Consider the following 26,792-nt stretch of genomic DNA (forward strand, 5'->3'; position numbering starts at 1 on the left):
CCAGGATCAGAGTCAAAGACTAAACTGAAGAGTGGATTGAGGGACTGATGCGGTTAGTTTTATATAGTCTACAAAGGCACTTTATAATGTCAGTACTAAAACAAAAAATGTAGGCAGTTTGCTTACTTTTACTTATTTAGATCGTAATATATGACCACCATGTAATTATTTATGGTATGGGTGTCCATGCCAATGGGGGTGAAAAAAAAAAAAATGTTCCCATACAGAAAATTCATGTAAACCACTAAGAAAATTGCTTAGAAACACAGTATAATGGACAGGATAATCACTTTTGAAACAATTTTCAATGTAAAACTGTTAAAATAAAGGTCTACAGGGACTTCATTTCTTTATGCAATGCAGCTTAAAAGCATGGTATCATACCTAAAAACAAAGAACTAGATTTGACAAATTGAAGCCTAACAGGACATGCTGATTTAATTTGCTGCTGCATTACTTTAAAATGAGACTGCAATTTTCCTCAACGCAAGCTGAGTTGGGGTGATGTTTGCACCCATGACGTCTCCAACTTATTGGATCATTTGTCATCAGATTAATACAGGGTGTCAGAGCTGGTGAGATTATCATGAACTCCCTGTGAATGGTTTTGGTTTTAATATATATAACATCATGAGAGAGGACTATAAACATCGATTCTGACTTTTCAGTTTATCAAACTGAACCAAGATCAGACCAATTAGATAGCTTTATGCACTCAGTTTCTGGAGTTACTATACAACGGTGAAATTAATTATTTGATCCCCTGCAGATTTTGTACATTTTACCACTTAAAAAGAAAAGAAGGGTCTATAATTTTTATCATTGTTGTATTTTAAATGATAGAGACATTGCAAAGCTATTGTATTCTGCCAGCTGGGAGCCCTCCCTGCTGGCAGAACACAATGATCACTGCTAGCAGCTTTAGCCACCAGCAGCAATCACAAACAAAAAAATCCAACAGGCTGGTTGTACTGTAGTCAATCGATGGATGGTCCCAGCTGAATCAGCCAAGATTTGATCCATCTATGGCTGGCTTTACTATGCAATTCCTTTTAGCACATTTCTTGAGAGCACATGAACACTCCAGCACATCTGATTGGCTCCTTCTGCTGCTTGACACTCTCCCAGTCTGGGCTTCACTGCATAAGGGTTCCTAAGAGGCTGATACCAGCTCAATTTCAAGTATTTACACTGCTTAAATTAAAAAAAAAAACAAAAAACAACAAAATAAAAAAATAAAGCTGGACTCCGGGATAAGCAAATATTGCCTAAATACAAGAGATGTGTATTCTTAAAAGTGATACTAAAGTCTTTTTTTTTTTTTTTTAAATGAACATATCATACTTACCTGCTCTGCGCTGTTTTGCACAGAGCAGCCCAGTTCCTCTTCTTTTCAGGTTCCCCGCCAGCACTCCTGTCCCCCCCCTCCTGTTGGGTGCCCCCACAGCAAGCAGCTTGCTATGGGGCACCCAAGCAGGCGTGCTCCCGAGCTGCAGCTGTGCGTGTCCATTCACACACAAAGCTGCAGCTCGGACGCGCCCCTCTCACGCCTAATTGGCTCACTGGCTGTGATTGACAGCAGTGGGAGTCAATGGCTCCTGCTGCTGCCTCAGCCAATCAGAAGTGAGTCCCCAGAGAACATAAGCTCTCGTGAACATCACTGGAGTGGGATGGGGTCAGTTAAGTGTTGGGGGGGCAGCATGAAGGATAGAATGCATGAAGGTAAAAAACCTTGAGCCTTTAGAAGCACTTTAAAAGCCTTTTGTATTTTTTTTTTTTTTTTTTTAATGAATGCTCATTGAAAGATTTTTCATATAGTGTGTGCAACCAGTTATAAATTGGTGGCACACAGCAGAGTAAACAACATTTACATTACAGGTGACTCCAGAGTGGTATATGCAAAGCACCACAAAGTGTAGTTGGTTGTATGCCTTCCAAATCTTCCAGTGTGAAACTTTACCTCTGTACAAAAAATTGCTGTGATAAGATGTCACTGCGGTGCTCCCTCCTTGTGCAAGGTGACTGGTCTGGTCTCCGCCCCTCCTGTAGTTTTCTGCAGACAGCCTATAGGGGTTGGAGCCTGCTGAGTACCTCTTACAGCTCTGCTCTCCGCACAGTGATGGAGCCGACCCTACTTTTATATGGTAATATCTGGGTTTGGTGCTCACAGTGGATTTATAGCCTTTGTGGCTATTAAAGAACATATTTAAAGTGTGACTAAACCCAGGACCCTGAATTCATTATATCCGGTCTCTCACAGCACACACAACATGGAAATGCAATTATTTTAGTAAATATAAACTGCTAAATACCTTCTCATCAGCAGTATATAACAGTCTTGTGACTTCTATCAGTATCCAGCAGAGCACATGTTATCCACTTGCCTGCTAAGCACTTTTACCCCTAATAGGTACTGGTGACATAGCCAGGACCTCAAGACTCCCCAGTGGGAAGGTTACGTTAACTGTACCTTCCTGGGAGATCTTGGTAGTAAACTGCGAGATCTTATGAGATTTTGAGAGATCTCAAAAGATCTCTTGGAAAAGGTACTTCTTTCCCAGCAGATAAAGTTAGTGTTACTAAACCCCGCACTGACTAGATCCGGTCTCCCCGGACCCTGGCATTCGCTATATCCGGTCTCCCCGGACCCTGGCATTCGCTATATCCGGTCTCCCCGGACCCTGGCATTCGCTATATCCGGTCTCCCCGGACCCTGGCATTCGCTATATCCGGTCTCCCCGGACCCTGGCATTCGCTATATCCGGTCTCCCCGGACCCTGGCATTCGCTAAATCCGGTCTCCCCGGACCCTGGCATTCGCTATATCCGGTCTCCCCGGACCCTGGCATTCGCTATATCCGGTCTCCCCGGACCCTGGCATTCGCTATATCCGGTCTCCCCGGACCCTGGCATTCGCTATATCCGGTCTCCCCGGACCCTGGCATTCGCTAAATCCGGTCTCCCCGGACCCTGGCATTCGCTATATCCGGTCTCCCCGGACCCTGGCATTCGCTATATCCGGTCTCCCCGGACCCTGGCATTCGCTATATCCGGTCTCCCCGGACCCTGGCATTCGCTATATCCGGTCTCCCCGGACCCTGGCATTCGCTATATCCGGTCTCCCCGGACCCTGGCATTCGCTATATCCGGTCTCCCCGGACCCTGGCATTCGCTATATCCGGTCTCCCCGGACCCTGGCATTCGCTATATCCGGTCTCCCCGGACCCTGGCATTCGCTATATCCGGTCTCCCCGGACCCTGGCATTCGCTATATCCGGTCTCCCCGGACCCTGGCATTCGCTATATCCGGTCTCCCCGGACCCTGGCATTCGCTATATCCGGTCTCCCCGGACCCTGGCATTCGCTATATCCGGTCTCCCCGGACCCTGGCATTCGCTATATCCGGTCTCCCCGGACCCTGGCATTCGTTATATCCGGTCTCCCCGGACCCTGGCATTCGCTATATCCGGTCTCCCCGGACCCTGGCATTCGCTATATCCGGTCTCCCCGGACCCTGGCATTCGCTATATCCGGTCTCCCCGGACCCTGGCATTCGCTATATCCGGTCTCCCCGGACCCTGGCATTCGCTATATCCGGTCTCCCCGGACCCTGGCATTCGCTATATCCGGTCTCCCCGGACCCTGGCATTCGCTATATCCGGTCTCCCCGGACCCTGGCATTCGCTATATCCGGTCTCCCCGGACCCTGGCATTCGCTATATCCGGTCTCCCCGGACCCTGGCATTCGCTATATCCGGTCTCCCCGGACCCTGGCATTCGCTATATCCGGTCTCCCCGGACCCTGGCATTCGCTATATCCGGTCTCCCCGGACCCTGGCATTCGCTATATCCGGTCTCCCCGGACCCTGGCATTCGCTATATCCGGTCTCCCCGGACCCTGGCATTCGCTATATCCGGTCTCCCCGGACCCTGGCATTCGCTATATCCGGTCTCCCCGGACCCTGGCATTCGCTATATCCGGTCTCCCCGGACCCTGGCATTCGCTATATCCGGTCTCCCCGGACCCTGCATTCCCTATATCCGGTCTCCCCGGACCCTGCATTCCCTATACCCGGTCTCCCCGGACCCTGCATTCCCTATATCCGGTCTCCCCGAACCCTGCATTCCCTATATCCGGTCTCCCCGGACCCTGCATTCCCTATATCCGGTCTCCCCGGACCCTGCATTCCCTATATCCGGTCTCCCCGGACCCTGCATTCCCTATATCCGGTCTCCCCGGACCCTGCATTCACTATATCCGGTCTCCCCGGACCCTGCATTCACTACATCTGATCTCCCACAGTACACACAACATGGAAATGCAATTTTTGTGGTAAATATAAACTGTTAAATACCTTTTCTCATCAGCAGTTAGAGAAGTCTTGTGACTTCTATCAGTGTCTAGCAGAGCACTGGTTAAAGCTTGTAGGAGATTTGATTTTGCTCTAGGAGGATGCAGAACCTCTGACCTCTGTCTGGACAGTGCTGATTGGCCCTGTGCTGATCACATGCACCCTCCCAAAAAAAAAAAAAACCTCTAGCAGTACACACCAAACTGAGCATGTGCAGTATATCCCCGAAGTCGTGTTCTATCAACAGATGGATTGGGGATTGTAGATGGGGAGGATCAGAGAAGACAGGATCAAACAGCCCTTTTACACAATGCAGAGGATTAACCCCTTAGGTTCCACAGTGAGTATAACAAGCATGCTTTACTGCATCTACAGACTGATTTCACTGTTGTGGGTTTAGTAACACTTTAAATATAAGCTTGTGTTTGCGGAGTTCAGCTTTAATTATGTATTAATGAATACAGAGCTGCATTGATTTGTGTCCTTTACATCTTCCAAGAGTTCAGCTTTGAGTATCTCTGGCATTTAAATTAAAGCGACCTCACAATATCGGAATATAATTTGATCCCCGATAATCCTGTAACTGGAGCCGTAGCGCCCTTATTAAATTATACATGAACAGAAACAATGCGGGGATTACTGAAGCTGAAAACGAAGGGCAATTCAGATGTATAAACGGCCTGAAAAATGATCCAGTGCAGACGGACCCCGGAGCGGTGTTCCAGGCAATTACTTTCCTGCGCTGGCAACATGACTCTTCCAAACACAATGTACTCCGGGTTAATTGTGCGAGAGTAGCTCTGCTACATTCTATCCAAGGTGCATGGATACAGAAGATGCCGTTACTGAGCAGCCCGCATTGTTTGGCTATTCAGCACGCGCTTTGATTTATTCTGAACTACAGCCGCACAATGACCCAGACCTCGTTAGTGTCTAATATTTAACCAGTCTACTTACAGAGGAGGTCAATGTATTGGATTGTACCTGCTGGGATTTATTTTATTGTATTCCTTTTGTTTCCCCTACAAATCATACAGTGTTCTACACGTTACACCGATCAATTCACATCAGTCCTTAAGCCGGCCATACATGGATCGAAATTCAGCTGGTTCAGCAGGGGCTGTCCGAATTTTGATCCATGTATGGGCTAGCTGGATCTACAGATCGACTTGTGTACAGGGGCGGACTGACAACTCATGGGGCCCCCGGGCAATAGGGGATCATGGGGCCCCTGTGTCCTTGCCCAAACTCAACAAAGCCTATGCAAAAAGGTACCAGGGGCATCTCATGGGGCCCCCTACTGACCCCGGGCCCTCTGGCAGTGCCCGGGTTTCCAAATGGTCCGTCCGCCCCTGCTTGTGTACAACCAGCCTGTTGGGTTTTTCTTGAAAGATCAGCGCCGCAGGATATAGCTGGCAACACTGATCATTGTATTCTGCCAGCTGGGAGTCTTCCCAACACAATGCTCAGAATGCAATAGCTCAGCGAGAAGAATTCCCCTCATTCAAATCTGTGGATGGGGGAATCAGTTCATATTTTTTTTTTTTTTTGATCAACCTTCTTGAATGCAAAAAAATGAATGTTATGGCCTACCTTAACCCCAAAAGGTGCTTAACCACTTCAATACCGGGCACCTTCACCCCCTTCCTGTCAGGACCAATTTTCAGCTTTCAGCGCTTTTGCACTTTGAATGACAATTGTGCAGTCATGCAACACTGTACCCAAATGGAACTTGTATCAATTTTTGAGACAGGTAGAGCTTTCTTTTGGTGCTATACAATCACCACTGGGGGTTTTATTTTTTGCTAAACAAATGAAAGAGACAGAAAACTTTGAAAAAAATGTTTTCCTTTTGTTTCCCCTACAAATCATACAGTGTTCTACACGTTACACCGATCAATTCACATCAGTCCTTAAGCCGGCCATACATGGATCGAAATTCAGCTGGTTCAGCAGGGGCTGTCCGAATTTTGATCCATGTATGGGCTAGCTGGATGTATACAAGTAGATCTACAGATCGACTTGTGTACAGGGGCGGACTGACAACTCATGGGGCCCCCGGGCAATAGGGGATCATGGGGCCCCTGTGTCCTTGCCCAAACTAAAAAAAGCCTATGATAAAGGTACCAGGGGCATCTCATGGGGCCCCCTACTGACCCCGGGCCCTCGGGCAGTGCCAGAGTTTCCAAATGGTCAGTCCGCCCCTGCTTGTGTACAACCAGCCTGTTGGGTTTTTCCTGAAAGATCAGCGACGCAGGATATAGCTGGCAACACTGATCATTGTATTCTGCCAGCTGGGAGTCTTCCCAACACAATGCTCAGAATGCAATAATTCAGCGAGAAGGATTCCCCTCATCCACATCAAATCTGTGGATGGGGGAATCAGTTCATATTTTTTTTTTTATCAACCTGCTGCTTGAATGCAAAAAAATGAATCATGTTATGGCCTGCCTTAACCCCAAAAGGTGCTTAACCACTTCAATACCGGGCACCTTCACCCCCTTCCTGTCCGGACCAATTTTCAGCTTTCAGCGCTTTTGCACTTTGAATGACAATTGTGCGGTCATGCAACATTGTACCCAAATGGAACTTGTATCATTTTTTTGAGACAGGTAGAGCTTTCTTTTGGTGCTATACAATCACCACTGGGGTTTTTATTTTTTGCTAAACAAATGAAAGAGACAGAAAACTTTGATAAAAAAATGTTTTTCTTAGTTTCGGTTATAAAATTCAGCAAACAAGTAATTCTTTTCCTGCACTAATGGGCACCCGGTGAGGCTGCATTGTTGAGGAATCACTGATAGGCGGCACTTATGGGACTGCACTGATAATCAGTGTCCCGATGACCTGTGTAAATGTCCCCCTTCTACTGGATCCCCTCTCCTAAAAGCGTGTGAAGAAAGGAATGCCAGCAAGTTTGTTTACCATGTGATCAGCTGTGTCCAGTCACAGCTGACCACATGTAAAAGACCGCTGTGATTGGCGTCTATGGACATAGGTAGCAGAGCTCAGGAGCAATCCTGCACAAGTGCCCCCATAAGAAGCAGCTTGCTGTGGGGGCTGCTGTATGAAAAACCTTTGCACAGAGCAGGTATTACATGTTTATATGTGTATGTGTATATTTAATTAAAAAAAAAAAAAGGAAACTTTACAATCACTTTCAATGGGCAGTCCACCCTGAAGTGATATTCCAGTTATAAGTGGAGCATGGCTTCCTTTAAGTCTTGGAAAAAAACTTCAACAGTAAGGTAATCCCGGCCTCTGTACCTGTCCAACTGACACCTACCACAAGCTTCACAGCCTTCATCAAAATCTACCTACACATTGCTGTACCTGCAATTCAATTCACATGGACTTCTGCAAGGGCAAATCCCAATACAGGGAGTGCTCATGAGATGACCCCATAAGCAGGGGCGTCCCTGGTGTCACCCGGTGCGGTAACACTTGGTGACACCCCCTCCGACGATCCCTGCAGGATGGATCGGATATGCGGATTGAGCATAATGGATCGGAGTCCGATCCATTATCCTCCTCAATCTACAGATGCAATCCATCCTGCTTACTTTAAAACGTATCTTTTTGTGAAGCAGGTCCGGTGTCACCCCGTGCAATAGGTGTCACCCGGTGTGGCGTGCACCCCCCACACCTGCCTAGGGATGCCCCTGCCGATAAGAGCCTTTCAGGATCAACTGTGCACACATGACAAGAGACAAGGAAATTCATTCACTGTTAGTATACATCTAGGCAGGGCAGTGGAGAAGGGGGTACCACCAGTCCTCCTGTACAAGGCCCAGGCAGCTGGGTGAATCAGATGTGGGCAGAGAGGGTGATTGGTACGGTGGTGGTGGGGGGAGGGGGGGGAATTACTGGAACAGATCCCCTGTATGGCTCTCTGCAGCAGCTGAAAGCCAGCGGGAGGGAGAGGGAAGAAGCCAGCTTTTAGCTGTTGCAGAGAGAGCCATACAGGGAAACTGCCCCACCCCGGTGCACCCACCACTTTCCTGTACACCATACATTTCCCCTTGCTGTCCCCCACCCCTGTAATGTTGCCGGCTTCCCTCTTCTCATTCCCAGCTGCAAGCATACAATAGGATCATTCAGGATGGAGAGTGGAGGAAGGGTCTGGTAAATATGTCACATTTACCAGCACCCTTTCTTTCCTAAATGAACACAATGAGTGACTGGTACCAATGAATCACTGTGTTCATTCATAACTGAAGCCTAATAACCTGTGTTTTCTTGTGAGAATGGGATGGCCTGTCAGGTTGGCTGCATGGGGCCCCTGTCAGGTTGGCTGCATGGGGCCCCTGTCAGGTTGGCTGCATGGGGCCCCTGTCAGGTTGGCTGCATGGGGCCCCTGTCAGGTTGGCTGCATGGGGCCCCTGTCAGGTTGGCTGCATGGGGCCCCTGTCAGGTTGGCTGCATGGGGCCCCTGTCAGGTTGGCTGCATGGGGCCCCTGTCAGGTTGGCTGCATGGGGCCCCTGTCAGGTTGGCTGCATGGGCTCTGTGGTTTCGAACAGCAGTCCTGCATCTAGGACAATGGAGGGGAGGGCAGGAAACCATTAATAAAGGGGTGCAAGGCATTTAGGATAACTTTATAATTAAAGTCCCTTCTTCTCCAAAAGTATATAAAACGTGCCAAATGAGATCTAAGCTGCGATAATGCACCACGGTGTGAGAAAATTGTAATAAGAATGTGGATTTATGTTTCACATGCACACTTTAATTCTTAATTTTTTTATGCTTTTTTTACTTTTACCTTTTTTTTTCTTCCACTGTATGAAATTTACTCATGTAAATTCACTTTAAGTATTTGATTTTAGTGTTTTTTATGTTTATTCACTAGCGCTGTTATTTAGTTTTTTTATTTTTCTTCACTTGGTGTCACAGTGGTTTGAACAGCTGATTTATTTCCCCTTTTTTCATCTTAGCGCAGATATATATTTTATTTATTTAACTTGTCTGTTGATACAGTTTATTTTTAACCTACAAATTCCCCTTATCTGCAAAGGCAGATTTTTTATAAAGGTGAATAATGCCTTTAAGGGGAGGGGGGCAATAAAATTGCAGTTCAACCACCTATTTTTACTGCCTTCCATTATTTGACACATGTATTATTATACAGGACTTATATAGCACCGACAATTTGCTCAGCGCTTTACATTATGGAGGGAGACAATACAGCAACAATACAGTTCAATACAAGAGGGATAGGAGGGCCCTGATCCTGGGAGCTTACAATCTAAGAGGGAGGGGGTAGTTGTACAAAAGGTAGTAACTGTGGGGGAATGTAAACAAAATCCAAGTCCATCTAATTTCCTTACCTTCTGCTTCATATTCTTCTCCTTCGTTCTTCCAAAGCTGAAAAAAAAAAAAAAGAACAAAAGATATTAGCAACCAGAGAAAGCTGCGAATGTTCTGATGGAGAGACATGACTGGATGGTGACATTTTCAGTCAAGGCTGTAAAAACACATTCCCCTTTGTAGGCCGGGAGGGGGGTGACAAGGGCCAGACACCTGTTCTCAGGGGCGGCCTGGTCTTCTCCGCTCCATCAGTCATGCAGCAATCCCTCACATTGTCCCCATTAATCACAGATTCTATTATACAATGGCCTGGCCGTCGCCTTGGTTACGTCATTCAGCGGGTCACTTTTTATGTTTTTATTGCCATGAAGAGACCCTGGAAGCTGCTTTTCAACTTGAAGGAGGGGGGAGACGTTACCTCAGGTCATAGGTCAAAGCTGCTGCAAAATGGCCGACGTCATGCCAGGGGCATTAAAAGAAAACAGACCCTGCTGCCGGGTTTCACAGGCAGTGTCACCCGTTCAGCAGCTGGATAGGCTTGGTGGGGGAAAAAGTTGGGCTGATTAAAAAAAAAAAAAAAAAAAAAAAGAATTTGAGGCTTCATTGTGCCGGTTCACATGCCTTGCTGGCTTATAAACAGATGGTGAGAGGTCCCTCTATTGTGGGCCAAGACGTCGCTGTAGCATCTGTACCACGCGGCCTGTTACATGTAATAATAAATTTAGCGACTGCCAGCCCCGTCCCATCTGCTCCAAGAAGTGGACTTTTGTTCCTCAGAAGAACTTGGGACTCATTTAAGGAGTTACTGAGGCATGCCGCCAGCTGAGCGCTCCGATGGTGGAACGATTTTCCTTTTAACCATCTGATAATTCTGATTGCAGCATTACCCAGCCGCCGCTCAGGACCGGTCCAATGAGCTCTGAAATCCATCACTGGGCAGTTGTCAAGTATCAGTCCCAGCAATAGTGCCTAAGGGGCCTTTCACACGGGCGTTCATGGAAGAAGAAGAAAAAAATTGACCCGAATGTATTTCTATGGACTAACGGATGTAAGTGGATGATCATCTATTTACAAAAATAAAAGTCCCAGTCCAAAGAATAAAGAAATGTTGAACTCCACTATGCTCCAAAATCAACAAAAGGTGCTGTATACACAGGGGCGTTGGTGTCACCCGGTCCGGTAACACTTGGTGACACCCCCTCAGACGATCCCCGCAGAATGGATTGGATCTGCGGATTGAGCATAATGGATCCACTATACTCAATCCGCAGATCCGATCCATCCTGTGGGGATTGTCAGCTTTCTTTATAACTTACCTCTTTTTGTGGAGCGGGTCCAGTGTCACCCCGTATAGGTTGCATGCCGACGATACCCGCAGGATGGATGGGATCTGCAGATTGGGGGAGCAAAATGGATCGGACTTCGATCCATTATGCTCAATCCGCAGATCCGAATCATCCTGTGGGTATCGTCGGCAGGTGCGGGGGGGTGCATGCCGCACCAGGTCGAGCTCACGGGGTGACACCGGACCCACTCCACGAAAAGGTAAGTTGTAAAGCAAGTCGACAGTCCCTGCAGGATGGATCCGATACGTCCTGTGGGGATTGTCTGCTTTCTTTACAACTTACCTCTTTTCATGGAGCGGGTCTGGTGTCACCCCGTATAGGTTGCATGCCGACGATACCCGCAGGATGATTCGGATCTGCGGATTGAGCATAACGGATCGAAGTCCGATCCATTATGCCCCCCAGTCTGCAGATCCCATCCATCCTGCGGGCATGCAACCTATATGAGGCGACTCCGGACCCACTCCACGAAAAGAGGCAAGTTGTAAAAAAAAGCAGACGATCCCCACAGGATGTATCGGATCCATCCTGCGGGGACTGTCGACTTGCTTTACAACTTACCTTTTCGTGGAGTGGGTCCGGTGTCACCCCGTGAGCTTGACCTGGTGCGGCATGCACAACCCCCCCCCCCCCCCCCGCACCTGCCGACGATACCCGCAGGATGATTCGGATCTGCGGATTGAGCATAATGGATCGAACTCCGATCCATTTTGCTCCCCCAAATCTGCAGATCCCATCCATCCTGCGGGGATCGTTGGCTCTCTTTACAACTTACCTTTTCGTGGAGCGGGTCCGGTGTCACCCCGTATAGGTTGCATGCCGACGATCCCCGCAGGATGGATCTCTGGAATATGGTGGAAAAACAAGTCCAATCCATGGAGGCCCCACATCTCAACCTAAATAACTTCAGTGATTGTAAACCCTCCTTATACCCTGTGAAGTGACTGACCTCAGGTATTACACAGAGATTAAACAAATCCTCCTACATAAGTTGTACCTGTTTATCTGTAGTCTTATCTATGTCCATTCAAAGTGTTGATTTTTTAAGCTTGTCAGAGCTGTCAAAAAACAGAGGGCAGAGAGCTGCAGTTACTCTCTGCAGAGCTCAGTGAAGAGAGGTCTGAAAGCCTATTGGAGGGAAGAGACACACCCTCCTTCACACAGTACATAGGAACAGAGCTGAGGCTGCCAATCTGTTGGATTCAATCTGTTGTCCCTCCCGTCACCATTTTTCTCTTCCTGTCAGGAAAACTTGTCAAAAGTGAATCGTGCGGATAGCAGAGGAATGAAGCAGCAGACAGAAATGACTTCGTGCTCTGGACTGAGACAGGAACACACTGTAGAGGGATATGCTTTGTTTCTATTTCATGTCTGAGGTTTACAACCATTTTAAATTGTGAAGGTCATGGTGATCCTCTTGCTTCAATACCAGGTCACTAATAAGTATATACATAAGATATAGGAACACTGAATCGCTGATTTTATGTGCATATTTTCTATGTTCATATATCTCATGTACATATTAGTGACCTGCATATTTTCAAAGCACTAAAGCCAGTGGCTCACGATAACCATTCAGGACAATCTTTTTAAGAGGTCAGCAATGTCAGCCTCCATGTTAATTTTAATGCTATTCTAACCAACAGATCCAGGCCATCACAGATACAAATGGTGCCAGGTCCATTCCCATAATAAGAACTGTAAAAATACCAAAGGAGAAGCAATTTACAACCAGGGCTATTTGTTCAGCAGGAACGCAGGGTTCCGTGCAGTTCCGGCACCTCCAGCACTGAATGTATGTAATGGCAAGGGGTGCTGGAGGGTCTATTGATGCTGGCTGCTGGGGGATCTATTTTTGCAGGAGGGGCTATTGTTGCTGCTGGGGGATATATTTTTACTGGGGATGGGTCTTATGTTGATGGGGGTCGATCACTGCTGGGAGGGATCTACTGTTGAAGGAAGGATCTATTGTTTCTGGCTACTAGAGGGTCTACTTATGCTTGCAGTTGGGAGTCTATTGTTGCTAGAGTGGATCTATTGTTGCTGGAGAGGTCTGGAGAGAATCTATGTTGACTGGTGGGAGGGATTTATAGTTGCTAGGAGGGGTCTATTGTCACTGGGGGGGGGGGGGCTCATTGTTGCTGGGGAAGTCTATTGTTGCTGGCTACTAGGGGATCTATTATTGCTTGAGAGAATCTAAGGAACGGTGCTCGGAGGTGGCACCAAGGAACGGTGCTCGGAGGTGGCACCAAGGAACGGTGCTCGGAGGTGGCACCAAGGAACGGTGCTCGGAGGTGGCACCAAGGAACGGTGCTCGGAGGTGGCACCAAGGAACGGTGCTCGGAGGTGGCACCAAGGAACGGTGCTCGGAGGTGGCACCAAGGAACGGTGCTCGGAGGTGGCACCAAGGAACGGTGCTCGGAGGTGGCACCAAGGAACGGTGCTCGGAGGTGGCACCAAGGAACGGTGCTCGGAGGTGGCACCAAGGAACGGTGCTCGGAGGTGGCACCAAGGAACGGTGCTCGGAGGTGGCACCAAGGAACGGTGCTCGGACTTGGCTAGGAGGTGGAACCAAGGAACGGTGCACGGTGGTGGCTAGGAAGTGGAACCAAGGAACAGTGCTCGGAGGTGGAACCAAGGAACAGTGCTCGGAGGTGGGTAGGAAGTTGAACCAAGGAACGGTGCTCGGAGATGGGTAGGAGGTGGAACCAAGGAACGGTGCTCGGAGATGGGTAGGAAGTTGAACCAAGGAACGGTGCTCGGAGATGGGTAGGAGGTGGAACCAAGGAACGGTGCTCGGAGATGGGTAGGAGGTGGAACCAAGGAACGGTGCTCGGAGATGGGTAGGAGGTGGAACCAAGGAACGGTGCTCGGAGATGGGTAGGAGGTGGAACCAAGGAACGGTGCTCTGAGGTGGTTTGGGGGCGCAGACAAGGGGGACTCAGAAGAGAGCAATTCCTGCACCTATTCTCTGAGAAAAAAATCCCTGTTCACAACACCGTAGTAGAAGGACTGCCTCACAGTAGTGCAAAAACCTGCCTTGCTTGCACCACCTTCTGGCTGCAAATGGTAAATATATGCAATAATTCATATCCCATAATTCTTAACCAAATATTAATTCCACAGTAATTGACTTGGTATAATATTTGTCCTTGTTCAAATAGAAGTCCTTATTCAGTCCTTTAAAATAAAGAAGTATACAAAGACTCTAAACATTCCCTTGTAGAACCCCCTGGTGACCAATCACCCATGACATATAAACTAGCTGGGCTATAAAGGAAATTGTACATTTTTTTAAGTAAAGCTGAGAAGCAATTAATGCCAGGAGAGGTTAGGATCGTGTGTCTGGGTACTCTGCGAGTTATTACTTACCCATCTCCCCCATGGGTGTAACAATTCAGAATGGCTCCATAATGAATGTGTGCTGGGTCTAGCTGATTAAATAAGGCTGCCTGGGCTATTAATATTAAACAGCAGGTTACAACCACATTCATTATGTAGTCACTGACTGTACACCCCCGGGGAACACAACAACCATTAACTTGGGAAGGAAATTCATGCGCTCGCCCTATCATTGGCTTTGCATGCGAGATTCGATAGTAGAAAGTCAGCGATGCCGCAGTTTAGCTCCAGGTAGCCACCAATGGGGCGAGGAAGATTAGGTAGCTAGCGAGTTTAATCTAGAAGAGGAGACCTTAAAAAGAAGCACTGATAAATGAAAGAACATGTAAAAAGAACGCAGTACACGGGTTGATTAAAGTGTATCTAGAGCACAGATTATGGCTGGGTTTCAACATCCCTACTCTACCCACAAACCAATAAAAGCGATATACCTTAAAGTGGAAGTTCTGCTTATAATTGGCATTCCCCGGTTCCTTATTCTCTTATTAGCATGCCAATTACCGTACATTTTTAAAATAAAATCTTTCCATTTTCATTATATACTTTATTTTAGATCAAGCAATGTCATCACTGGGTTTCTGTGCTTCTATATGTAATGCAGGCAGATCAGGGCTGGTGGGAGAGGCTGGCAGGATGCAGTACATAGCTTCCTAAACACATCACAGTGCCCTGCCTCAGTACTCCTCTCAAGAACCCTCAGTCCTGATGCAAGCAGTGGGGGGTTAAGCAAATATCAAAAGATAGCTCTAATGTTAAAGAATATCTAAAGCCAAAATCATTTAGTTGTAGTTGGGAAATAGTTAGAGCCCCTGCCAGGTTTTTATTGTGGTCTGCATCCCTCCTGAGAAAATGCATCCTATTTATTGGGAGCAGACAAAGTTACAAGAAATCTAAAATGTTGCTGGAACAGAAAGTGAAACATTCCAAAAAGGTCACAAGAGGAGTCTTCCCCATACCTTGGTGAGATTTCCTCCGACACCCTGTTATGTCTACCGGCCAGGAAGGGAAGTGAAGCACTGGTTAAAACTTGCAGGAGGAGTTTTACTTCTCCCCTGACTGTCCTATGAGGCTGCAGGACCCTTGACCCTCTGTCTGGAGAGCGCCGATTGCTGATCACGTGCACTCTCCCAAAGAAAAGAAAAAAAAGCAATACAGGCTAAACTGAGCATGTGCAGAGTGACTCCTAGAGCTCTGTACAATCAGCAGTTGGATTGGGGACAGTAGAAAGAGGATCAGAGAAGACTAGATCAAACATTCTTTTTACACAATGCAGAGGATTAACCCCTTAGTTTCCACAGTGAGTATAACAAGCATGCTTTACTGCACATACAGACTGATTGTACTGTTGTGGGTTTAGTAATACTTTAAAGGTCCCATGAGTAAATTCATAACTATTTCAGGCTTCATTCACACTTGTGCAAATCCAAAGTCGCAAGTTCTCCAGTGCAACTTTTAAGCGACTTTACACTTTCTAGCACTTAAGTGCCATCAAAGTAGTGCAGGAACCTTTTCTAAGTCACACAGATTCGAACAGGTGCCATGGAAAACAATGGGCTGCAACTTGTCCTGTGACTTTATGTGTCCAAAGTTGCATGACAAGTCACACGCTAACTGTTGGCGCTATATGCTGTAAGCAATAAAAGAATTATCATTTTAATTAAAAAAAATTATATAAATTATTTTTTAGATTTTTATTACCATTAAATATATTTTTATCATTAATATTTTGGTTATAATTTTATATTTTATAATTTTATTAGAATATTTTATAATTTTATAATTTTTAGAATATTTTATTAAAAATATTTTATAGTTATATTAGTAATAATAATAGTAGTAACAACAACTATTTCATTATAATTACATATTAAAATAGTTTATATATTTTTAGAATAATTTTATTATAAATTTTATTATTTAAATAAAATCGAGTTTAAATTACAAATACTAGATTATAACAACTAGAGGTGATTGTAGCCGTATTAGTGCATTTGCGACAGAAACAATTGAGTATTGTCCGTGATGGTGCAAATAAAAAAAGTATCACGGACAGTACTCAATTGTTTCGGTTATAAATATTAAAAACTATATAATATATTTTTTAACAGAAACAATTGAGTATTGTTCGTGATACTTTTTTTTTATTTGCACCAACATACAATTTTGAGGACAAGCTTTCGGGGAGTGTCCCCTTCTTCAAGGTCCAAACAGTACTGCTTGGACCTTGAAGAAGGGGACACTCCCCGAAAGCTTGTCCTCAAAATTGTATGTTGGTGCAAATAAAAAAAAAAGTATCACAGACAGTACTCAATTGTTTCGGTTTTAAATTATAACAAAAAATATATTATATAGTTTTTAATATTTATAACAGAAACAATTGAGTACTGTCCTTGATACTTCTTTTATTTGCACCAACATACAATTTTGAGGACAAGCTTTCGGGGAGTGTCCCCTTCAAGGTCCAAGCAGTACTGCTTGGACCTTGAAAAAGGGGACACTCCCCGAAAGCTTGTCCTCAAAATTGTATGTTAGTGCAAATAAAAAAAGTATCACGTCAGTACTCAATTGTTTCTGTTTTAAATTATAACAAAAAATATATTATATAGTTTTTAATATTTATAACAGCAACAACCACAACCACCATAATAGTTATTCTACTACATTTCAGTCCAGAAGGTTCTGCTTTGCACAAAACTCCAAATCACATCCGATTGGTAATACGAGGATTTTAGCACCCAAGGATGTATTTTCAGATTAAACTCAGGAGAAATTTTACGATCAGATTGCAGCGTGCCTGTATACCTCCAATTAGCATAAACCCCCAAATCACATTCTATAAGCGCCGCAGACAAAAGACAGATGATTAACAGCTTAAAATGTAAGCTTTCCTGGAACAATTGGCTGAAATACCCTAAAAAATGAATTTTCTGATGAGCTCTGTAATTAGAATATGTTAATTTGTGGTGACAGGTCCCCTTAAAGCTCGCTCATGTGTTACCAGCCTTTTGTAAAAAGTCTAATTCTCAGATCTGCATGGGTGAGCGGCAGGAGAAGAAGCCAAAAATGGAAAATCTGGCTCCTATCCCCACGCCGACTTCACAAAATCCACTTTGTTATTATTACAGAGCGCACGGTTCAAACCGCACCTTAATGAGGAGCGCCGGCTCCCTCCTGAAATATTAATGATGGCAGGCAGGAGATGACTTGGAAGGAGGCCAACATTGTTGAGAGTGCGATTCAACGTTTGAGGTGTGTGTCACTTACAAAGAGTCGATCTCTTTCCTCTATTCTTCTCCATACAAAGCAATTTACAACTTCCAGGACTTCAAAGAAACGTTTTATGTAAACAAAACAAGCAGCATTAATCTCCCTCCCAGAGATCACAGGATATGTGATTTACATGCGTTTAGCAGGAAGTTTGGTGTGTCCTCTAGTTTTGTGATGATTTGGTGATCTTTGTTCCATCCATCCTCCAGATTTGCAAGAGAGGACATTTTACGGAAACTATGGAAACTCCTGGCCAAGACCTCTCATAGCAGAACTAAAGTTCTGCAGTCAAAAGCTATGGGCAGGCAGGCTATTTATTACAGAAGAGACATACAATGATAATACACCTCCTGGTCTGTTGTGCATGTGCAGCATGGCCGCAGTGTGCCACGATGACTGACTCCAGAACTTGCGCGGAATGGCCGCAGTGTGCCAGGATGACCGACTCCAGAACTTGCGCGGCATGGCCGCAGTGTGCCAGGATGACCGACTCCAGAACCTGCGCGGCATGGCCGCAGTGTGCCAGGATGACCGACTCCAGAACCTGCGTGGCATGGCCACAGTGTGCCAGGATGACCGACTCCAGAACCTGCGCGGCATGGCCGCAGTGTGCCAGGATGACCGACTCCAGAACCTGCGCGGCATGGCCGCAGTGTGCCAGGATGACCGTCTCCAGAACCTGCGCGGCATGGCCGCAGCGTGCCAGGATGACTGCCTCCAGAGCATGCGCAGCAGTAACATCATCCTGCACCGACCAATGAAGACAGCTGAAGACCGGCACCCAGCAGAAGATGGCGAGGGAAGAGGACTGTTAAGGAAAGATAAGTTTAGCTTTGCTTTAACCACTTCAATACCAGGCACCATCACCCCCTTCCTGCCCAGGTAAATTTTCAGCTTTCAGTGCAGTCGCACTTTGAATGACAATTGCGCTGTCATGCAACATTGTAACCATATGAAAGTTTGTTTTTTTGGGTTTCTTTTTTTTTTTTTTAGACATTTCTTTTGGCGGTATGTAATCACCACCGGGGTTTTCATTTTTTCCTAAGCAAATTAAAAAAGACCAAAAATGTTAAAGAAAAAAACAAAAAAACCCAAACCCTTTTTATTCATTTCTGTTATAAAATTTTGCAAATCAGTAATTTTTCTTCTTCACTGATGTGCGTTGATGGGGCTGCACTGATGGGCACTAATAGGCTACACTGATAGGCTGCACTGATGGGCGGCACTAAAAAAAAAAAAAAAAAAAAGTACCTTTTTGTAACCCATCAACTAGGAAATCATTATCGCCTAGGTAAGAATGACTTCTCCTCCGCTCTGGCGCCTCTTGAACATGCACATCACATATTCCCAGGAAGCCTCAGAATCAACAAGGAGGGCAGACATGAGGGTGTGTTATTAGGAGGTTGGGCTGTCTGAATTAGAATGAGACATCCAACACCTGATGACGTCAGAAACAAAGATGGTGGTGCAGGATGCAGCAAGTGGCAGGGGCACAGTGGAGTATAGCAGGATGAAGCTAGATTTGCTGGGCAGGCAAGTATGTGAACCGTGCATAACACTGGGGAAAAAATAAAATATGGGGGGGATAAAGAGAAAGTAGAGGGGTGAAGTTCCAGTCTTTTGCCCTCCTACTCCTCCATGCCACTTCCTTACCTTTTTCGCTGGGCTAACCACAGGAAAAGAAAAAAAAAAAACAACCAGCAACTCCAGCTTTGTTCTGTAGGGGATCCACTGCTGCACACTTTGTCCCAGTCCCACCATCTTCATCTCGGACATTGGAAGCAAGGTCCCCAATGATATGCATGTGTTGCATCATCAGGGGGGCCAGATGCAAGAACCAGGAAGAGACAGCTGGCCCCTAATGATATGCCGTGGGGCATACTCTACACAGTACCCCATGGCCTCCTGGGATGTGTGACATAAGAATTCCAGGAGGTTGTGGGCAACTAAGTATGTCATTCTCACTTAGGCAAGCATCCCAAAAGTATGTGGAGCATTCCCCAAAAAGGTATTAAAAAAACAAAAAAAGAAAAGTTTGATTGTGAGAGGAAGGGATAGGAGTGAAATATTGAAGATTAGGTGGAGAGGGTGAAGGTCCACTTTTCAAGTAGAAGTAAAGCCACTCACTAAAATGTAATTCAAGTTTTAACATGTGAATGTAAAAGTACAGGTTTAAATTAAAACACTTGGTGATCCTACCAAAATGTCCTTTATTGAAGAGCTTTCCTTTTTAGGGTGACAACATTCTGTACCTGTCTTTCAGCTGTGCTCCTAAGTTACCACACAAGCTACTGATGGAGATTACAAGTAGCCATTTCAGCACACATTACACAGACATGAGCCACTGTTTTCACCATTAGGAATCTGGCCATTGCTGGAGTGCACATAAAAAGTGGCTGAAAACAGGCTGAAGGGGATTGGCAATATGGAGCCACAACAATGGATAAAATAATAAAAAAAAAAAAAAGTTCAAAATATGTATAATTTAAAGAGATTTGGTAACAATCTCGGTTCTAAGGAGGTAGCCAAGAGCACTTGCAATGACCCTACTGATTAGGTAGGTTAGTAAACCCATCTCAATTTCTATGAGTTTTCTCCATACCACTGGTGATGTGGGTCTGTGCAGTGCCTTCTTTATTCCCCTCTTGCTGTATTGATGTAAAGCTTGCTTTCTAAGCAAAACTCACCTTGCCAATGGAGTGCTCTGCAACAGATTTGCCGTTTTTCGGGAATTTGAACTCGACCCGCACATACGACTGACCGACCAAAGTCTATAGGTGGGCCTTAAGCCACCTACTTTCAACCCATTAACTAAAAACTGCACAAATGCTTTTTGGCTGATCAACTGCAGCCAAAGACCGTTTACAATTTTCAGTAGTCATTCTTGACCACAGTTCCATGGAACCCTAAGGTTTCTCCAGAAATCACAAAGGGTTCCTTGGCAGACTGATCTTCCCATCTCAGTGCCTGCAAACTTCCGCATGCCACCAATTAACTTTTTATAGATCTGAAAAGCTGGTCATAAACCAGTAGAATTTGGTTAGAAATTTTTTTTACTGTCAGAACATTTGTTAGTTTTTGATCAAAGTGATGAGAAAATTTGAAGGAGCAGGATGGAAAAAAATCTCAAATGAACTTCTAACTATATAGTAAATGCAGTTTTTGGGAAAATAATACATATTGTAAAGCATATGTTCTACACACAAGGGAAACCTATTTAAAGCAGATCCTCACCCTCCCATCTCAACGCACAGTGCACTTTTTTTTTTATTAAAATAGGCCCCCTTCCCCATGCATCTCACTCCTCATTATGAGACTATGCCTCCTAAGATATCCATGTCACATATCCCAGGAGGCATAGTTCTTCATTGAGAAAGAAGGAGAGGGGTGGGCTTAACGGAGCATCATTGTGAGGTCTGGCAGCTGAACTTTACATCTAGTGGGTCTTCCAATGATGTCATAAAAAAGATGGTGGCACAGGACCAAGTGGAGGCAGATTTTGTAGAGGGTTCTGCAGGACATCGCTGATCCTGCTGAGTGGGTGAGTCTTTGAAATGTTGAGCACCTGCAACAAGGTATGCAGGGGTTTGAAAAAGAAAAAAATGGGGCAAGAAGGGTAAAGATCCCCTCAAATACTGTATGTCTGGGATTCCATTCAAGAAGCAGGTCTAGATGACATTATAAGGACTTTTGAATATTTTTAATAAAATTCATTGGCAAAACATTTGAAAAAAAAAAAATCTACTGGTGTAGGGTCAGCCTAAGGTTGGAAATCCTTCACTGACCACCAATGGAAGGAGGCACTGGCGACTGATTTTAATGATTATTTCTAATTATTTTGCCCTGAAATTTTTTTTTTAGAATTCAGATTTTTTATAACTAGTGTTAAAAATGATCTGCCAAAGTCCACCAGACTGAACAGCAGTCTTACTACCTATAATTGGGTGCAAGACCCAGAGTCCGCTTTGATACGCATACTTAATGGCATGCTTCCAGATCTGCCCTGCTGTTGTACTGGGACATTGCCACCCCTCCCTACTGCTTGTGTCTTCCCCTTTTCTTTCTTCCTGGGTAGGTGCCCAATTCCTACTCTCTCCTCCATATTCCCTCTTTCTTGCAAACCATGGGTTTTGGCACCTTTTATAGCATGTTGATGGGGACTATATGTGGAGTTCTACGTTGAGGTGTAGTATGTGCAGGGGTGTATTTACCACAAGGCAAACAAGGTACTTTCCTAGGGTGGCGTTTTTCAGGGGGGCAGCACCTGCCCTCAAATAAGAGATGGAAGAAGGGACACATGCGATGGGAACCAGGTGGGATCTGAGAGAGGCTGCTTGATGGTGTAAGTAGAGCCTGACTCTTGCTCCCAGGGATGTCCAGAGCTGTGCAGATGAGTGTATTTCTTTCTATCTATATATGGGGGGCAGGAGTGTTGTTGGTCAATGTCCAGCTCTCTCCGAGAGCGGGGAAAGGGGGGGGGGTGTTGGTCGGTGTCTGTGGGGGCAATGTTTCTGTTGCCTAGGGCAGCACAAAACCTAAAATACACTAAGTATGTGAACTATGCTGGTTCTATAGCCATAACGATATTTTAGGTGTTTCGAGATCTACAGACTAGACTGTATGCCTGTATGTATGTAGACTGTATGACTAGGCAGGTGCAGTCTATTTTCTCCACTGTAGGCGATGCTCACCTGGAGAAACAATACAGCTAGAAGGGAAATCAAGGGAAACTGCGTTCCCTATTGTTTCCCTGGTGCATTGTTCCAGTTGGCTACACTAGACTCTGCGTGACCCAAGATGGCCATCAGGGTCACCTGAATACAAGTCCCTGCCACAAAGTTTTGGTGCACATTTAAGAAGTGGATAGTGTAGGAAAAGTGCACCTGCCTGTCAGGAACAGCACTAACAGGAGGGAGAGATTCCAGAGGGCTAGGAAAAGCTCAAGGCCTACATCTGTACTTTCTCTACTTGGGTTGGACTGGCCAGACCAAGGTCCACCGCCCTTGGTGGACCTCCCTCCCACTGTCTTTAGCTCAGGTCTACCTACTACCGCTGACTCTCTGCTATGCCTACTGTAAGTCCCCAGGTCAGATGAGCTCCCTGCCAGGCTGTTCTACTATTTGCAAGTTCAATATTTTGATTACTGCCCCCTTGGGCCCTTGTATGATTACTGCCGCCACATATGCACTTACAGCTCTCTACTGCCCCTGACATTTGTTTCAATGCTTTAGCTTTTGTGTAGCATGTCTCTGAGGTTATCTGTTAATCCACCATGTCTGAACCTTGTCTGATACTTGTCTCAAGGCATTGTACCCATGAAAAATGTTTTAATAAAAATACATTTAAACTAAAATGGTCCATCATAAGTATCAGATACTCCAGGTATGTGGTATTCTTTATTGTTACATCTTAACATTTTAATATTTATTGCCTACAATGGACGCTAGAAATAATTTTTAGCAGGGGTTCCCTCCAACCTATAAATGGCTTCCAAGGTTGCTCTGGGGTAAAAATGTTAATAAAAAGGCTAATTTACAGCAAGATCCATGACCGCCTATCCATGCCCATGTCAAATGGTAACTCACACCACCCATCTCGCCACAATTTATGATTCCGAATGTGTAATTATGAAGCCGCCTGCTTTTCCAACACCGAGGATTTATGCACGTGATTTGAAAACATATAAAATGTGCTCATCTGACTTTTCACAGGGAAGTTCAAATATTCATGAGGCAGAAGTCAAATGTATGCGCGCCAGGGTCGCCCATCACCGGGAGAGTGATCAGGTAGCATAACATCAATGAGCCACATTAAATAACACATGTCAAAAATGTAATATAGTTTGCGAATATTGGGGTTATTAAAAGCCAAGTGCATCATCAAGATAAACCGTCTTTGGCACCAGCCCGCCGGTGATAAAGACGCCGCGGTAGCACAGCGCAAACTACGATCCGAGGACAAGCCGGGGAGGGAGAGGGAACATAATTAAACATATTGTGAGGAGCAGCTGCACCAGGCATGTAGAGGATCAAGGAAGAAATATTCAGCATGATACATGAAGCCCCTACATCTCAAGTCAAGCGTGTCTCACCAGGGGAGGGAGGCAATCTGTATTCACATCCAGGGTCTGTGTACCACCTGTGTATTTTCTGCTTTTTTTGTGCATTCTTTCACTCTTCAATTCCCTCAACACTTTTTCTTCCCTTTTAATTTATTTTTTGGGCACGTTTAACCATTTAATTCCCAGACCGTTTCCCTTTCTTCAGGACCAGAACAATAGCTTGTGGACATGCGAGTCTCTCCTACAATTGCCCCTTTGTCTTCCCAGTCAACCTATCCACACTTGATAATGTGGTAGGAGGCATAGTGCTTTATGGTACCAGAAATTCAGACAGGCTTTCCATTCTTTTCAGCTGTATTAGAAAATAAAGCCCCCCACCCCCCACATACACACACTGCAAAGGTTAAAGGGCAAGTCCACGGTTTCACGAAAAAGTGAACCAACTCCTCCAGACCCCACTGCACATACAGGCTGTGATGCGCCATGCTGCTGGTGTAGTGGCCCACACACCGCAATACACAGCCCATTATGATGCTCATATGGGCAAGCGTTCATTGGTCAGCAAACCCACGTGACTATACCAACCAATGAGAAACACTTTCTTCTTGGACACCTTACCAGAAGAGGAAGCCTCACATGTGCTTCTCATCAGTCAGTACAGTCACGTGGAAGTGCCAACCAATGAGTGAACATTATGACGAGGCTCATTACAATGGATACATGAGAGAATACCCCCAACCACACACAGCGCAAGGGTTTAAAGGGCAAGTTCACCACTTTCAGAAAAAGGTGAACCAACTCCTCCAGACCCCATTATACGTGATGCCCCATGCTGCCGGTGTAGTGGGCCATATCCACAGTGGTGTATTTAGGTTTTGTACTGCCCTAGGCAACACAAAAATTGGCTCCCCCCCATGAAGAGACCCTGACACTGACAAACACCCCCTTGTCCCACGAAAAGAGCCTGACATTGACCAACAACACCCCACCTGAGAGAGCCTAACACTACCACCATCCCCCCATACATTGACAACCCCCCCACCCCACCCTGGCAAAAGAAGATACTAACCTTCACAGCATCCGGACATCCTCGGGAACAATAATCAGGCTCTGTATCCACCATCAAGCCCCTCTCAGATCCCACCTGGTCCCCATGCTGCGTGTGTCCTTTCTTCCATCCCTTCTTTCGGCAGGTGGCGCTGCCCTGCAGAAAAATGCTGCTGGCCCCCTCAAAAAATGCCGCCATAGGCAAATGCCTTGTTTGCCTTGTGGAAAATATGCCCTTGCATATCCTCACACTACAATACACAGCCCTGGAGTGAGTATCTATCATGCTAGCAATGGCACTGACCAATGAGGAGCACTTCTTGCTTCTGCCACACTTTAACAGAAGAGGAAGCTTCAGGTGTACTTCTCCATGGTTGCACAGTCCTGTGGCCGCACTGGCCAACGGGCGAACATTATGATGTAGATTTACTCAGAGGTTGTGTATTGCTGTGTACAGACTGCTACACCAGCAGCATGGAGCATCATGGGTCAAAAGGGGTGGCCAGGATACCTGGAGTTATTTCACCTCTTCCATTTTTCGTGAAAAGGTGAACCTGCCCTTTAAATGGTTGTCAAGTCAAGGGGGCTGCAGGATAGGCTGTATTACTTAATTCCAGCTCCTCTTCTCTAATCTGTGGTGGAGCCTTGGCACCATCACCTACAAGGCAGGGCCCCGTATTATTGAAGCTGGAGTGCGACCGCAGCCAGGAGCAGAGAAGACTGCAGCAGACCAGGCGCAAAGATTAAGGAAGCCAATACAGGGCATGGGGTAAGTCATACAGACTCTTCGGCAATCCCTTAGCATTTAACCCTTGCAGTGTGGGAGGGCCATTTTTTTTGCCAGGAGTTGGGCTTCAGATAGATGGTGGATCAAACGACTTTGTTTACCCAACTGGAGGAAAGGGGTTACATATTATTGCTGTGTGATCCAATGTAATAAGTTGGTCAACTAGAATAAATTAAAATAGATTTATACAAATTCAACAAACTTAGGTGTGCTTATAATGCCAAATTATAATTTCTAAAAGAGTGAATATACTTTGCCTCTCCAGTGGCCATTGTCACGCACAAGTTTGTTGCCTCCAGGCCGCTGCAAGTGTTCAACTTTATAGGTTTTATTTCCCTGCCACAGGCTTTGGTTCCTTCCATTGACTTATTCTGTTCTGTAGTGAGGTTCAAGTCAGTGGGAGACACCATGCATTTGAAAGGGAAGTAGGAATTGCAAACATCCAGAGACTTTATTACAGGGACTTGTATAGCACCATCAATTTACACAACGCTCTACATATATTGTACATTCACATTAGTCCTTGCCTTCAAGGAGATTACAGTCTAAGGTTCCTAACTCGCATTCATACATACACATACTAGACAGGAGCAATTTAACCTGCCAGCATGTCTTTGGAGTGAGGGAGGAAACCAGAATACCCAGAGGAAACCCACCCAGGCACAGGGAGAACATGGCCAGGTGGCCATGGTTGGGGTTCGAACCAATGACCCTAGTGCTAATAGGCGGAAGTGAACAATTGCAGCGGCTGTTTAGAAAGAAAATCGGCACTATTTAAAGACATGGGTTGCCAAAAGTATTTGACCTCTTCTTCATCAGGTATGCTTTTGTAACCAACGAGACCTAACAGTGCCACGTTAAGGTAACTTTATATCCTATGGAGATTACATTTTGCTAAAGTGCAACCTGTCAAAACAGTCGCAACTTTTTTTCCCCATAAAACGTTTAAATTAATTTGCATCCCAATGCTGCCAATGTCCTCCAGCCTCTTTTGACCACTTTCTGTCAACATGCACTCACTCCAGAACAGGCGGCGCATAATTGCCCTGGAGTGATTTCTTGATAGTGACACCAGAAAACCACGCTTGCCTAATGCGTGTCAGCAATCATTTGTAGCAGGGCTTTTTCCAGCAGGAATGTTGGGGAACGCAGTTCTGGCACCTCCAACACTGAATTTATGTAATGGCAAGGGGTGTTGGGTTCTGCTTAGGGTCTATTGTTGATGT

The 26,792-nt window shown here is 45.6% G+C and overlaps 1 protein-coding gene across 1 annotated transcript in view; it reads right to left on the reverse strand.

The window, feature by feature from the left end:
- NIN (ninein) overlaps window positions 1-26,792 on the reverse strand; it is a 158,876-nt gene that overhangs the window by 107,612 nt on the left and 24,472 nt on the right. The window contains exon 4 of the mRNA XM_089654855.1: window positions 9,677-9,713. Coding sequence (XP_089510981.1) covers window positions 9,677-9,713 — 37 coding nt within the window. The remainder of the gene's footprint in view (window positions 1-9,676; window positions 9,714-26,792) is intronic.

Source organism: Staurois parvus, unplaced genomic scaffold (assembly GCF_062004578.1).
Source record: "Staurois parvus isolate SC_StPar_1 unplaced genomic scaffold, SC_StPar_1.0 ptg000811l, whole genome shotgun sequence".
Lineage (NCBI taxonomy): Eukaryota > Metazoa > Chordata > Amphibia > Anura > Ranidae > Staurois > Staurois parvus.